The sequence below is a fragment of the Homarus americanus genome, unplaced genomic scaffold, assembly GCF_018991925.1.
Source record: "Homarus americanus isolate GMGI-L3 unplaced genomic scaffold, GMGI_Hamer_2.0 scaffold43402, whole genome shotgun sequence".
Classification (NCBI taxonomy): Eukaryota; Metazoa; Arthropoda; class Malacostraca; order Decapoda; family Nephropidae; genus Homarus; species Homarus americanus.
In genome coordinates, this window is record NW_024741562.1 from 35,698 (window position 1) to 51,437 (window position 15,740).

The 15,740-nt window shown below is 42.8% G+C and overlaps 1 protein-coding gene across 2 annotated transcripts; it reads left to right on the forward strand.

Annotated features, from left to right (window-relative positions):
- The first annotated feature begins 470 nt into the window (after positions 1 to 470).
- LOC121875928 lies at positions 471 to 14,735 on the forward strand. Of its 2 annotated transcripts, XM_042380682.1 has the most exons (5): positions 471 to 566; positions 4,176 to 4,180; positions 11,387 to 11,570; positions 13,330 to 13,672; positions 14,563 to 14,735. In XM_042380682.1, exons 3-5 carry the CDS (start codon positions 11,400 to 11,402, stop codon positions 14,580 to 14,582), a joined length of 534 nt encoding a protein of 177 aa, XP_042236616.1. In that variant the 5' UTR covers positions 471 to 566; positions 4,176 to 4,180; positions 11,387 to 11,399; the 3' UTR covers positions 14,583 to 14,735. The 2 variants fall into 2 exon arrangements, with proteins under 2 accessions (XP_042236616.1, XP_042236615.1); XM_042380681.1 differs by lacking the exon at positions 4,176 to 4,180 and having other exon boundaries at positions 499 to 581.
- The last annotated feature ends 1,005 nt before the right edge of the window (positions 14,736 to 15,740 follow it).

Here is a 15,740-nt window from a genome sequence, read left to right on the forward strand (position 1 = left end):
ATGTGGTGGTTGTGGTAGTGTTGGCGTAAGTGTGGTGGTTGTGGTAGTGTTTGGTAAGTGTGGTGGTTGTGGTAGTGTTTGGTAAGTGTGGTCGGTGTGGTGGTAGTGTTAATGTAAGTGTGTTGTGGTTGTGGTAGTGTTAAGTAAGTGTGGTGGTTGTGGTAGTGTTGGGGTAAGTGTGTTGATTGTGGTAAAGTTGGGGTAGGAGTGTGGTGGGTGTGGTAGTGTTTGGTAAGTGTGGTGGTGGTGGTAGTGTTGGGGTAGTGTGGTGGTTGTAGAGTGTGGTTAGTGTGGTGATTGTGGTAGAGTTGGGGAAGTGTGTTGGTTGTGGTAAAGTTGGGTTAAGTGTGGTGGGTGTGGTGGAAGGCTTGGGTTAATTGGGGAGTTGTAGTGGTAGTTTTGGTGGAAGTCGTGTATCTTCGTGATGCATATCGTTACAGGTGTTAATCATGGTGACCTAAGAACTAACATCTGTATTGATCATTGCATTGCAGATCATTTCCAAGCAAATCGTCGTTGAGTACACATCTGTCCTCTCCATCTTGATCATCACCTTTGAAATCGAGTACATATCGGTTGGTAAGGTGTAAAGCGTACTCGATATACTGGTATATTCAGGAGTTAAATTACCTAAAATCTGTATAATATCTGATATTTCTTGGTGGTTGTGTTGACGGTTCTAGGCTGAGTTAGGTTAAATATAGCGGAAATATTGAGATAGCGTGATAAGTCGCTGGAGTAGGAACGTGTTCGTAAAAGAATAGTAAAATGTAAGCAAGATTTAATGACAATTTTATTTTAAGTTCTATTCTTTAGCAATGATAAATTAAAGCATTTAAGTTATTATGTTACTAAACACAATAACCAGAAACTTTAGTGAAATTATGACGTGTGTAAGACTTGATGAAACTAAGCCAGACTTACATTACCTAACTTAAAATCAATAGGATAAGTAGACGAACACGCGAATCCTGGAACTGCTGCTGTCGAAGCTGCGATTCAGATACTACTGTATAAAAGTGTTGAATCACAATAAATAGTGATTTAGTTGTCAATACTAAAAAAACAAGGGGACAAATTAGCTGATTCAGGAAAAAAGTCAATATGTTGTAGTCGGTCACAAACCCACGAACCTAAAACGTATTATGGGGGGTCATATCAGGGATGATGGAAGAGTTAATTGTGATGGTGGTGGAGTGTGGTTGTAGTGGAAGGTTTGGGTTAAGTGTGGTGGTAGTGGAATGTATATGAAGTGTGGTTGTAGTGGAAGATGTGGAATGTGGTTGTAGTGGATAGGTTTTGGGTTGCATGTATGTGGTTGTGGAAGGTTTGGGTTTGTGTAGTGAGTGGGTAGTGGCAGTGAGAGGGTTTGGTTACGTGTGGTTGTAGTGGAAGGTATGAAGTGTGGTGGGAGTGGAAGGTATGGAGTGTGGTGGCAGTGGAAGGTATGGAGTGTTGGTAGTGGAAGGTATGGAGTGTGGTGGTGGTGGTGTGGTGGTAGTGAGTGTGGTGAAAGTATAGGTGTGTGGGTGTGGTGTGTGGTGTGTGGTGGAGGTCTGGTGTTCTGGAGTATGGGTGGAATGTATGGGTGTGGTGTGTGGTGTGTGGTGGTGTGGGAACATGTATAGAGATTTGTGTGGTGGTAGTGAGAATTATGGGTTATATGTGTGAAGGTATTTAGAAGGGTTGGGGTAGAACATAGAACATAAGAAAACCTAAAGAATCTGTGGCAGTGGGCACAGCTCTGTCTGAGAGTTTGACACTCTTTATCATCATGGAATCTCAGCCTCATACTTTCAATATTCAGCACTTACTACTTGAATACTTCAAGCTTGTTTCACTCCGTGATCACACTCTCCAGACCAGTTCCAGCCCTCTTAAACCTAAACATCAGCAGCAATCCGTTGCAACAGGTCCTCCATCCATAACAAGGATACAGAACTTTATCTATATCTTCAGTGGGTTCACCCACTTAGTCATCTCCATCTCAAATCTTTTTCCGAAATACAAGTTTAGTTTCTTTAATCTATCTTGATATGGAAGGTTCTAAGTCCAGGTCATTTTCGTCATTCTTCGCTGCGATTGATGAAATTCTATAAGGCACCAGAAATGAACGGCATAATCGAGTTGCGGCTGACTACGGTGCGAATATAGATTTACCTTATGACCTCACCTCTGACCGCCACTTCTAGATATAAAATCCATCTCTGTTTGCATATTTTGGGCATTAACGCACTGTTTTCTGACATGGGTCCGGGCCTAAATGCCAACCAGGAAGTCTCTTTCTGAAGTCGACTTATCAAGTTGATGATGGGCTATATCGTCAAAACGTATTTTGTTCTTCCAATAATAAGTATGCACTTACTGGTGGTGAATTTCCTTGCATAGGCTGCGGCCACCCTGCCAGTTTTGTTTAATCCTCCTGTAGTGCATCCTTTAATTTATCTTTATTTTGGTGTCATCCTGTTTTAACCGCCATCGTGAAAGATCCAGTATCTAGATCGATTATAGATTATGAAGAAGCCATGTTGAGGTAGTAGTTAATTTTGGCATAAATGATCAGGATATATTGATTCAAGAAATTTCACTATGACGTCAAACTAATCTAATTGAGTTTATTATCGATACTTGCCTCATTTCTGATCTGGCACAACTCCTGTCTAATAGTTTTTGATAAAGTAGCCCCCTACAAGAGATTCCGCCTAATCTGTTCCGTACGCTCTTTCTAAAACTCGAGGAAAAATTTCATCGGCCTGGAGATTTTATCTTTATTTAATTTATTTGTCTTCCAAAACATCCTTTTTTTGCAGTGATGATAATTTACTTGTAATTTCTTTTCTTCATTTCTAAATATCAGTTTCCAACTCTGGAATTTCCTCATTGATTTCTTCTGTGGTAGTAGCTGTTTTAATGCTTTTGCCATGTTTTCCACTATCATCAGTCAATTCCTCTCTCTCTGGCTTTTAAGGCTTCCTTTTGATATGACCTTGATCTCTATACGTCATGGTTCATGGATTCTCTTCCTATCCTCATTTCGTGTGTGGTCCTTTTTTGGGGGTGGGGGAGGTGTAAGTTCTTATTTTTAAAGTGTAGTATGTGTTTTAATCTTGAATTTTACTATTTTGTACCGTTGAAATCACAAGGATTAGTTATATATGAACGCTATCATTTTCTGGATATAACTCGGATATTATTATTATTATTGCCTGCCTGAATAATTATTATTATCTAAGACCGGTTCGAACTTGAGTCATCACGTGGTAACCGCAATACCAGTGTTCGAGTGGAAATTATTAAGATTAAAAATAGCAAATATTGATTGTGTGCTAAGTACTTCCAGGAGGAGAGAACGATCATCGTGAAAATATCATCGAAGATATCTCTCTGAAAAAATGAGCATTGATACTGTATACAGTGTTCCCCAACCTTTTACCCTTACTAGTGCAGTTCAGCACCTCCAAGTATTTGATCATTTCCAGTTTTATCTTTTTGATGATACAACTATTGTAGATTGTACCAGTATATGCAGTAATAATTACAATCACCTGCACTCCACATTCAGCACTGTAGATAGAGCACATCAACTGAACCCTGTTTGGCAGATCCGTGGATTCCTTTAAATTACGAAATACAGGGGTTTTCTTGAGCACTTTTTCTGCTTGCTGTTTTGAGCAGTCTTCAACAATCATCAGAGTCAAGTGAACAATTGTTGCTTAGCTCAAAGGGGACCTCAAAATTTCGAAAACGTAGCAGCACTTTCACAGAAAGCACTTCTTCCAGAAAGGATGTTCATTGCTGGTACGATGATTTCTTCTGTATAGGCAGGTTTCTTTTGGTAGCGAGCCAGGGCCGGATTCGAAGTGGAAATAAGTGGGCAGCTGCTTGGGGAGCCTCCACAATCTGGGGGCACCTCCACAATCTGGGAGCATCCACATATTACAATATTTTATTTATTTTTGTTTATTCAAATTTGGATTATTTTTATTTCATTCTTTTGAAATTCATGTTTATCTGTTTCATCACGTAAACATATTTGGCAGCGTATTGATAGAAATTAGGCTAGCTTCTCTAGCGCCGAACTTTCCCAGATGTTTAGGCTTGCTTCCTCGCCCTCCTCTTAGGTGGTATAATAATAGAAGGGGGCCTCCACAAAGAAAGCTGCCCATGGGCCTCCACAGGTCTAAATCCGGGACTGAAGCGAGCAGGTACGCTACTTTTAAAAGATCAGTGACGAAGATTGAACTCTGATATGCCCTTATGGCCACCCTTCAAACCTTCATGAGGCACTGTATGGAGCAAACTTCAATGCGTATCATTTGGGGCATAGCGTGCTGTTTGAATGCTCACCCTCTCGTCGATGGAAGACAGTCTATATTTGACGTAAGCTGCACTCTATTTCCTCTTCGCTGCTGTAAATTTAGTTTTTTCTTCGAAACGTCCGCAGTGCTGCCAATCGCATGTAACATGTTAAGTGGGTCACAGCGCGTGGTCGCAGTAGTTCGCCTGGTCACACTAGTAAGTGGTTTGGGTCACAGGGTTGGGGAACAGTACCTTACAGTCCCGTTTATAGCCACCTATACTGGCTATTTTAGTGACTTCTTTTAAAACCGACAAAAGGAACAAACGAAACCCAAATAAAATTACCTAAGTATTGTAAAGTAAGCTAGTTTAGATTTGATTGTTTCATATCCTTAATAAATTCCTTTTCGTTGTCGTCTCACAGCCACCATTGGAATAAAAATTAATCGTATAGAAGAACTTAATGCATGGTTCTGATATACAGTAAATACGGGTAATATTTTGCCAAAAATGCTACAATACATTGAATTTTTTATAACTATAAGATAATTATAATTCCCATCTTAAATAAGTAATTCACTATTGAAAAAATCGTGATCACAGGTAAGGCGACATGAATACTTAAATCATAATTCATGGGATGGGTGCGGGTTATTGTCGAGGTAAGGAACAACTTCTTTCTTTTTTCATTATAAGTAACTAAAATAACTAGCTTAGATGGTAAAGACCGGTAAAGCGAGAGCTGGGCGAGGTACCAATGTTACAATGATGATTATAACAGGATGAGTGAGGCAACATGGCTGGACAAATTCGTTGAGAAAATTAATTAAAATGTGGATACGACCGTGAAATTCTCAAAGGGTATTGCAAATAGTTTGATGGAGAAAGACTTGTCCAAGATCAAGCCCGCTGGTTCTAAAACTACTAGGAGATCGTTATAAATTACCCAACTGGTAATTAACAAAGTTTAGAATAAATCTCAGAGTTTCGAAGATGCATAAGTCGCAACAAATGATGAGCAGGGCAGAAACATGTATGTTGGATCTAGGAAACAATTCAAGTCACAATTTAGGACAGAAAATTAAATTCAAAGGCAGTGTAGTTGAGACCATATTAAGCCCTAAGGTTTTCTATCCTTACTAAATTCAAAATTAAAGACACTTGCGTACCAGACCAGTTCTGGGACTTGAAGATGGTATCAATGCAGACTCAGGTAAGTACAAAACGGAGGCGTTCAAATTTTTTTTTTCTCAGTGAATATCAGAGAGAAAGCGAACAAATTCCCTACTTTTGAAGAGAGACAGTTTGACACAGCACTAGTACACATCGAGTTCTCACATGATTATATTATAATAAATTTGTCATAAATCAAGGTTCATAAGAGCTCTGGCTCTGATGGTGTGACTCCCAGAGTACTAAGAGAGTTCTGCAACGAATTCACACAACTCCATAAACTTCTGTTCTGCAGAAGTACTGGTGAATAGAAGACCCCCAATCAATGGAAAGTGGCATATGTGTCATATTCAAACAACGCTCGCCACTGCACAAACATTTACAGGCGGTGAGTTAGACCAGCACAGTGTGTAAAACACTAGAAAGCATGACTGTATACGCGGTTGCGTGATACAGCGTCTGCAACGGAAAGCCTCGTTAAGGAATGCCTGGGCACTCATGCTCGACGTAATTTCTTAAGGTACTAGATGTGCGGACTCTGGTCTGGTCCGTAGTGGCAGTGACAATCTTGACCTTGCCAGTGCATTCGATAGTATGCCTTATGAAAGGCTGAAAATTAAATTGGAATATGAAGCGAACCAAACAATTCTACCGTAACGTAAAGATGAATATGTTAGTTTACGTTATCATTAATCTAGACTTTACAGTATTTAAAACATGGCTGTCATTGTGCTAATACCAGTGAATTTGCGACCTGTGGTGTGATGGTTAGCATGCTTGCCTCGCAAGCGAACAAACCCGGGTTCGATCCCCGATCAGGGGAAAACTATGGGCAAGTTTCTTTACGCCATTTGCCTCTGTTTACCCAGCAGTAATTGGGAACCTGGATGTTAATCGATTTGTGGTACGAGTTCCGGGGTGATGGTTAGCCAGTACAGTTGGCGAGTTATCCGGTCTTCTCGGACTATTCCTTGTCACTGGGTCATGCAGCTCGTTAACTTAGGGTGTGGTTGTTGTGTTGGCGATAGTTTCTACACCTTAAACAAATTCACTCCAAGGTGGCCCATGGGCCGGCCATCCTCGTTACACGAGGGGCAACCATTATTAAAATACCAGTAAATTTGCTCATATCATACTGCAGTACAGTAAGATCTCTGAATATAATACAGTATTCTCATTTTATCAAGTAAACGATAATAAAGCATTTATTGAATATAAATCACATCGGTCTGCATAATATTACCTTTATCAATGAAAGACCATTTTTTTATTCAATTATTTATTTTTGTTTTTTTACTGGGCATAGCCCACCCGGGCACAGGTCATCGACCAACAGCGAGGCCTAGGGGGCTAAAAAAATACGAGTAAAAAGAAATTAAATAGAAAAGAAAAAGGTTATTTTAATCTACACCACGAAGATGCCGGAAAATCAGCTTTTTAAAGTGAGACATATTGTATGAGTGTGGAAACACAGAAGAAGGCAGAGCATTCCACAGTTTGGCTGTGTGAGGAAAGAAGGACGCATTATAAGGGGTTATTCTAGTGTGACCGACATCCACAGAAAAACGGTGGGCACCGCGGGCAAGACGTGTGTTACGAGCCCACACGGCCTTGCCGGAGGTACACAGGATGCCAAATTCACCGAACATTGCCCGTTAAAGTACCTGTAAAAGAGAGAAAGTGAAGCAACATTGAGGCGAAGGGAATTGGAAGAAAAATTATTAACTAGAGGAGGAGAGTTAAAAAGTCAAAATGCCTTTGATTCCACCCTATCTAACAGTTGGGCAGAGGAAGAGCCACCCCAGATATGAGAGCAGTACTCCAACTTAGGACGAATAAATCCCTTATATACTCGAAGCAACTGCTCAGGAGTGAAGTAGCTACGGCATCTGTACAGCATTCCCATCTTTCTGGAGACAGCTTTAGGAATGTTGAGGATTTGTGGCTTCGATGACATATTAGAAGAAATGGTGAGGCCTAGCTTATCTATTTTAAAATTTGGCAGAATGATAGCGTCTTGAAATGTGATTGGTGGGAGATCATCTAATTTGGAAAGTGTAATTGGTAAATACTGAGTTTTATTTCTATTGAATTTAACCAAGTACCTCCCCATTCGGAGATGCTGCACAGATCCGCATTGACAGATGTAATGATATCAACTCTAGAAACAGATTTAGTTTGAGAGCTAAGGGGAAGGGAAAAATGTGAAGAAGAGTGAAGAGTAGAATCACCAGCGTAAGGATTGATAGAATTAGTCGTAGTGTGAAGTAAATCATTGATAAAATGAAGGGAGAGAGTAGGTGAAAGAACAGAACCCTGTGGGACTATCCTATTGGTAGAGAAAGAGCGAGAGAACAATCCCACGACAACAACTGCCATAGATCGGTTCTCAGGGAAGCTAGAGTTTAGAGAACAAAGTGTCGTGTGTGTTTATATGTATGTGATTTACTTATTGATTTTCAGGTGGATACTGGTGGTTACAAGTGTTCCCTGAAGGATGCAGTGATGGGTAGGGAAACACCGTGTAACACTGAAGTCTGTTTATTATGGATGAGAGAAATACAAGTGGTGACTCGTGTGTGCCATGCACGGCTCACACAGTCAGACTGAGGCTGCCTTGCCATATGGCAGCCTCGGGGCAATGGTGCCACATAACGTGCAGTGTTGCCACGTGATGATATATATAAATGCTACTCGGCACAGTAGCTTATATACAGGGTTGCTACTCGGCACAGTAGCTTATATACAGGGTTGCTACTCGGCACAGTAGCTTATATACATAACCTACATCTCCCTTCCCCCTCAGGCTCATAGTCTTTGTCTTGAGCGGACTTCTTAGTCCTAAGTCGCTCCGAGCGTCGAGGTGCACTGTGGGGCAGATCCTCGTGAGGTGTAGGTGACTCGTCCTCGGTCAGGGGACCAGCAGCAAGGGGTGGGACTGGCCGGAGGAAGCGGCGGTTCCTCCACCAGACACGGCCGCTCGGCATCCTGACCTTGTAGTCCCGCGACTGGCCGACGTCCATCACTATGCCCACCTTGTCCCAACGTGTCGTTGTAGGGTCCTGGACGCGGACAAGGGCACCAATCTCCAGTGGCTGAAGAGGGCGGGCACGGTCGTCATACCGAGCCTTGGCGTCCTGGGCACGTGAAGCGGTGCGGCGGTCACAGCTCTCGGCTTTGGTCTGCCAGTCCTTCGCAAAGGCCGTGGCGTGTGTAGGAACGCAAGAGCGGAGAGGGTGACCATACAGGATCTGGGCAGGGGAGCGTCCTGTGTGGGTGGGAGTGGACGTGGGTTCTGGGCAGCTCTGTGTGGCAGCGCCAGGCGCGTCGCTCGTCGACTCACACACCCTGCTGGCGGTGTAACGAGCAACTGGGATCTGCTCGGGAAAGTCTATGGGCACCACGCATAACTCCTTGAGGTGCTCCCACGACAACAAGGGTGTAGCGAGAGTAGGCTGCACGTTGATCCATCCATGACACGACCTGTCGCCGTAGGTGATCTCTGCTTGAAAGGAGCCCACAGCGTCCGGCATCTGGGAACCGTCCGCATTGTAGTACAGCAGCTGCGGCGGTGGTCCCAGGTCACGTTTGGTGAGGCCCAGTTTCTGGAGGTGCTTCAACCCAATCACCGTAGTATCGGCGCCGGTGTCCGGTATCACCTTGATGTGACCCGACACATCACCGTGTGTGACGGCGACGCGGATGGTGGGGGAAGGGGTAACCCTGGGGCGTGTGGTCGATTCCACCCTCCTGATGTGACTCCGCTGCTGCTTGGGGCTGCGTGGGCCATCTGAAGGGGGCTGCGTGCGAACCACCCCGAGGGAAGTGCGCTGCTTTCCTCCTCGTCTCGGGCTTTTGGGCTTGGGTTGGCGGCAGCACTTGTCGTAGTGTCCATAGCGACCACAGGCCTGACACTTGCGACCTCGTGTAGGGCACCTGTCTGTGTTAGACCAGTGGCCCTTACGGTCACATCCACGACACAGTGCGTCGGCGGCCGGGCAAGTCTTGGGGCCGTGCTGCTTTCCACAGCTGCCGCAGGAAGCACTAGGCGGAGGCATGGAAGAACGTGCGGCAGCCTTCACGTTGTTGGCCGCCTTCTTATCCTTCTTGTATTGTGAGATAGCTCTCACAGCAGGTGGGGCCCGTAAGGCAGAGGTGGCGGACTTGGTGGCCTCGTATGACGGACATTCAGTCACTACCACCTGGAGTGTGGAGGAAGCGTCCAGGGGGATGAGTCGCTGCACCAACTCTTCCTGCCTGACACCTGCCAAGATCCCGTGCTTGATCCAGGCTTCCTCACATTCCCGGCTGTGCGCCTTGCAGACGTCGATCTCCTCTGACAAACCCTTCAAGCGTACAAAAATGTCGTCAAAGGATTCGTTCTCCGCCTGCTTGCAGCTGGTGAAGGCGCGGCGACGCAAAGCCTCGTTATTCCGACCTTTAACGTGCTCCTGTAAAAGGTCGAGCACATCCGTCACTGAAGATGTAGAATCGGGAGGCACTTGCAACGTGTGCTCCAAAACTCTCTGGGTCTCCAGCGACAAACACATCCGCAGTTGGATGAGCTGTTTGTTTGGAGGCATGCTGTCCAGGTCCACCATCGTGGAGTAATCTGTCCAACGCCGCCTCCACTCACGAAAAAGCTGAAACGTGACGTCTGGTGAGAGGGCGGGTGGGGGTTGAACAGATGCCTTGGGAGCTGTTTGTTTGGAGGCAAGAGTACCTGGAGGACGCTGGTGTGGTGGAGGAGGGAGTGTACTGGCGCCTTGAAGCGCGCTACCTGCGAGTGAGGGAGGGTGGGTTAGCGCCAGGGTCGCCAATAGTGCCTCAAAACGCAACTTTTCCTCCTCTCTTCGTGTCTCCTCCCTCTGAAGTTCCATCTCTCTGCGTCTCTCGTCCCGGTCGTCCATCCACCTCAGAATTGTGGCAATGTCCGTCACTGGAGGTGGAGGGTGAGAGTCTGCGCCCGGTGGAGGGGAAGGTGGTGGGGAGTCGTGTCTCCCATCTTGACGTTGTCCCTTCTTACCTCCCATCTTTGTGTCTGCGTGGACTGCACTGTTTAGTATATAAAGTGGCGCCTCAACAGCTCGAACCACATATATATGACATAAACAGCGCAGAAATAACGCATATAGTCCACTGTTCTGTCCGTGAGTGAGTGCGTGCGTGCGTGCGTGCGTGTGTGTGTGTCTGAGAGAGCAGATGCACTTCGTGGTGGCCTTAATGCCTGTGGCTAGAGACGCGGCGCGGGGGGGGGAGGGCGAGACCGTCTGTGTCTTCCCGGATGTCACACGAGAAGGGTGTACGCCTGCGTGCTCCGTGGGTACCACAAAAAACAGGCCAAAGCTCAACTCTCAGCTCTAGACACACACTAATATACTGACACTAACACTGCCACCGTCACTAAAACGCACTGTAACGGAGCAACACTGCACATCGCGGCGAAACACAGAGCAACACAACACAACACAACACAAGATGAGTCGACGCGCATCACCGGCAGACGTAACTGTCTCGGCATAGTTCACACACTTTGTAAGTCCACAGATCCTAGCCACTGCGCCATGGTGGTTACAAGTGTTCCCTGAAGGATGCAGTGATGAGTAGGGAAACACCGTGTAACACTGAAGTCCGTTTATTATGGATGAGAGAAATACAAGTGGTGACTCGCATGTGCCATGCACGGCTCACACAGTCAGACTGAGGCTGCCTTGCCATATGGCAGCCTCGGGGCAATGGTGCCACATAACGTGCAGTGTTGCCACGTGATGATATATATAAATGCTACTCGGCACAGTAGCTTATATACAGGGTTGCTACTCGGCACAGTAGCTTATATACAGGGTTGCTACTCGGCACAGTAGCTTATATACAGGGTTGCTACTCGGCACAGTAGCTTATATACATAACCTACAGATACCTGAACTATGAGGCCGGTGAGGGTCCTAATGTACTCTTCAAAGTTTCGGATATTGATGGTTGTCTTGGTGTTGCTGATAGTGATGCAGGTCTTCCGTAGTATCTACTTTCCACTTAGATATGAGTCTCAGATGCACGTGAACGTCACTACTGTAGGAGCAATGTCTTCAGGTTTTTGGGTAAGTAACCAGCAATTCATAAGTAAATGTTTTCTTGTTCACCCTAAGGTATACCATTACCACCAGAATAAAGTGTTTCTTCTCTCTGTCTAACTCTGATGCAGGTATTATATTGTATTCCACACTCGATCACAATAATGGAATTTTGTTAAATTTAGTTAAGTGAAAGTGGGTCTCATAAGCATGTCTGTCAATTACAAACAGTGTGAACATATATCTGAATACCAAGCTTTAGGTACACAAGGAAGCAGCGTGGGTAACATTGCACTTGAATGCCTTCACTTTCTCAACTATAAAGACAGGTATAGGTACTGTACCTACAGTACTTAGAGCCGAGTGTAATTGGAGTACGTCAGGATTGAACCAGCATTGCACATATTGCCTTAATAAAACTATTACTTTTAGCTGTTGTAAGAGTGAGAAGAGTTGAGGAAGGGGCAGATCTAGGTAGAGCGGCAGGATGTGGGCAGTGCACCCGGGGCACTTGAGCGTGTGAATGGAGCAGAGCGAAACCAAAGAAAAGGAACGCTAAATACATCAAGTATCTCGCATTACCTGCTATTTTCTGTGTCTCTTTCCGTGTTCCCTGTTTTCATTCGATTCTTTCCTCTCCATTTAAAATTTGATGTAAAGAAAGCACACACACACACACACACACACACACACACACACACACACACACACTGCAGCACAGTGGAAGTACTGGAACGCAACAATGAGTTTGATGAGAACCAAATAGAGAAAATGCTTGGTCAAAGGACATGATTTATCGTACCATGTAAACAAAAACACAGCTTTCTTTAAACAGGTAACTGAAAATGTTGGATCTTTTTTTTTTTACCTGTTTAAGGGCGAGTAAAAAATAATTATGGCCAATAAAATCTAAATTCCACTAGCACTGCTGGCGACTTGATAAAAATAGCAAATATGCATCATTGCTGACTACAAACCCTTCGGTACACTCAAGGAGGCCTTCACTTCCTTAATTATACAGTTAAATACCCATTCACAGCGAGATACTGTAGACTTTGGATACTATTCGTATGGACCAGTGACCTTTACGACAGGAAACAGGCTCTTCATCCACTTTGCCACCAATGAATATAATCCAATGAATTCTTTAAGCAGCTTCTGTCGGTGTACTACACCTACATGAAGGTGTGAACCACATTTGTTCAATCATTAACAGTGTTTTTTATCTTTCTTTTAATGGCATGATTGTGAACAAGCTAATTAAGTATTATATACAAATATCTCAAATCCTCTGTCGTATTTAATTTTATTTGACCACTTAACGTATAATGAAATTAGAATTTTACTTCTGTTGTGACAGTGAGTCCACCAGTGATCACTTACATTAATATAATTTGCCCAAAACTACAAATTTATAGTTACTGAGTTACGGCTCAAGGGATTTAGTCATAACCAGTGATTACCAGCAGTTCATTCCCAACAGCTTCACACAGGTCACAATGTCAAGTAAATTTCTAGAATATTCGAAAGTGTTGTATTGTCCAACACATATAGTATCAATATTGGACTGTTAGTCTCTGTACTAGAAGTCCTGAAACTTAAACATCAAATTAAAGCACGCACACACACACACACACACACACACAATGGTACACGAGACACTACATGAAAGAAATACCGATATTCGTAACAATATTTCATCTCTAATAAATACTTCCTTGAAAATATTTAAACACCTCCAGCTGTATAGTATATCACTTCATTATATCGTATGTCATATTTGCAGGCAAAATGGTTGAGTCTTAAAGTACCCTGGGCTCACTCGATGCCAGAGCTGTCAGGTAATGTAAATAAATTTTTGAACTCGGCTTCTAATAACCTTATCACCAGAACAGCAACAGGTAATGAAGGAAAGAGTTTTAAAGCTGGTGTAAAAATGTCCAAGTTATTTAACAATGAGAAACAAACTTTAATGGACCTTTATAAGATTTCCGATACTTGTGATACAGAAAAGAGCGCCGAACAATCAAACATACTTCTTGGTGGCATAAAGACTTCAGCAAACGTAATTGGTAGTGGTGCTGGTACACAAAGTAAACCTCTTTGCCCCGTTACACCACCTAACCTCAGTAAGTCACATTTTTATGCACGTTTTCTAAAATATCTTGTGTTTTCCTGGTTCTCAAAACTGCCAATGAAAAATATTGTATATGATATTTTAAAATGTTGCCCCAATGAATAATAAAAATTTATTCAGAACAATGAGATACATGTAAATTACCAAATAATCAGATAAATATATTATGTGGCAAAATTGAGGTAGAAGGGAAAATGGAAGGGTTTGACTAGAATGGAAGATTTAAATTAAAAACTGGATCTCGGAGATATACAAAATTATTGTGAGGATTAGTAAAAACAGCCAAAAACTGTTTGCTGTAGAGAGCACTGGTCCCCCACCTTTCAGACATGAGGATGGCACCCTGATCAATTACTATAACTGATATTTGAAAAACTGGAAGTTAGGAAAGGTGTACTGTATATCGGAAATAGGAAACAGAAATATTTGTTGAAAAGGAGTGATTTACAATTTGTCACATGGCTCTCAAGAGCAAAAGTGAAAATGTTTTTTTATTCGTTCTTCAGAAAGATGGAGGGGTAGAGGAATGATGAGACAGGGAATAAAAGAAAATGTTATGAACAACTGTCTCATCTGTATATGAAGTTGTCCAGTTTCTTAGTAATTAAGAGGTTTTTACAATGTGAAAAATAAAACAAAAATGCATGGGAGAGGGAAGCTCATTACCCAGGGGCACTTCTGTGTTAAAGATAACAGTAACCCCTTTGATGGGGAGGTGGAGGAGAACAATTTATTTGAAGTTACTCGGCAAAAATCATCTTGGTGGATTGATGGACTTCAAGGTATCAAGTGTACAGTAGGCATAAAACACTTTTGTCTTATTTTATAATACTTTTTATGTATATTACTAAAGTAATTTCATCTTATAACCTACATCTACAGAGGGTCGTCTTAAGGTGTAGCGCACATCACCAACCCTTCTTGAACAGGAACGCAGCCACCCAGAACTTAAGGTAGGAGGTCACTACACACCAGCGAAGTGCCAAGCTCGACACAAAGTTGCCATCATCATCCCATACAGAGACAGAGAGACACACCTGGCTGTGTTCCTCTATCATATGCATCCAATACTTCAACGTCAACAGATTGACTATACTCTCTATGTAGTAGAACAGGCAGGTCAGTATATGGGAGTCTGGTATTGGAATTTGATATGAGTATATACATTAAATTATTATATGATAAGTATCCCTTATCCTAAATCTTAATCATGTTATATTGTATGAAACAAATGGGATTATTTAAAGTGATTCAAGAAAAGGGTTTCTTTGTAAAGAAAATACTTTAATTACACCCGAGTGAGATGTGATGCCAGCCAGAATGGGATGTTAATGGTTTGTGATAGATATCCTTAAACGAATGAGACAGGTGCAGTACTCTTAGTGGAATATGAGTGCTCTTAAAGGGGGTATGCGATCCATTTAATGGGATGTGATAAATGCCCATTATGGGGTATGAATGGTGTCCTTAGGAGGTGTGATAGGTAACCAGACTAGGAAACTTCAAGCTCTTCTGTAGCGTAATGTTACTCTCGGACCTGACTCCCCAAACCTAAGTTGGCTGTGGTGCTCTTTTTTGTCAATTAAAAACCTTAGAATAGGTTAACTCTATCATCAGGTGAGTTGCCGCTGTACAAAACCGTCAGTTGTGGGACAAACACTTGGCTTCGGTTAGTCTCTCCATCTCGTGTACCAGATCATATAATCAGGGCAGAATGGAAAGATTAAATTGACCCCCAAAATTTTTTCTTTAAATTTTAATAACTTTTGGGAATGAGGATATGCAAAATAATCTTTACTTTTTGGAGAATTGTTACTGTACAGTTTTTTAATTATAGAAATGAGATAGTAATTTCTTATATAGTGTTAAATAACTATAGGTACAAATGCAAAAATAGAAAAATAGTATACGCTAAGTAGAACGCGATAAGAGGAACAAAATTAAGATAGGCCTGTATATGGAAATGTAAGAAGTATTTAGATAATTTTTTTTTCTAAGGATAAGCGATTCAAGTGGAAATGAAGTTCTATTCCTAAAACAGGAAAGAGATTTACGGTTGA

What these genes read in the sequence shown, in the direction of transcription:
- LOC121875928 (XM_042380682.1), top strand. Translation starts at nt 11,400, where the DNA reads ATGAGGCCGGTGAGGGTCCTAATGTACTCTTCAAAGTTTCGGATATTG. An exon ending in CAATGTCTTCAGGTTTTTGG is followed by an intron (nt 11,571 to 13,329) that starts GTAAGTAACCAG and finishes TCATATTTGCAG; the next exon opens with GCAAAATGGTTGAGTCTTAA. An exon ending in CGTTACACCACCTAACCTCA is followed by an intron (nt 13,673 to 14,562) that starts GTAAGTCACATT and finishes CTACATCTACAG; the next exon opens with AGGGTCGTCTTAAGGTGTAG.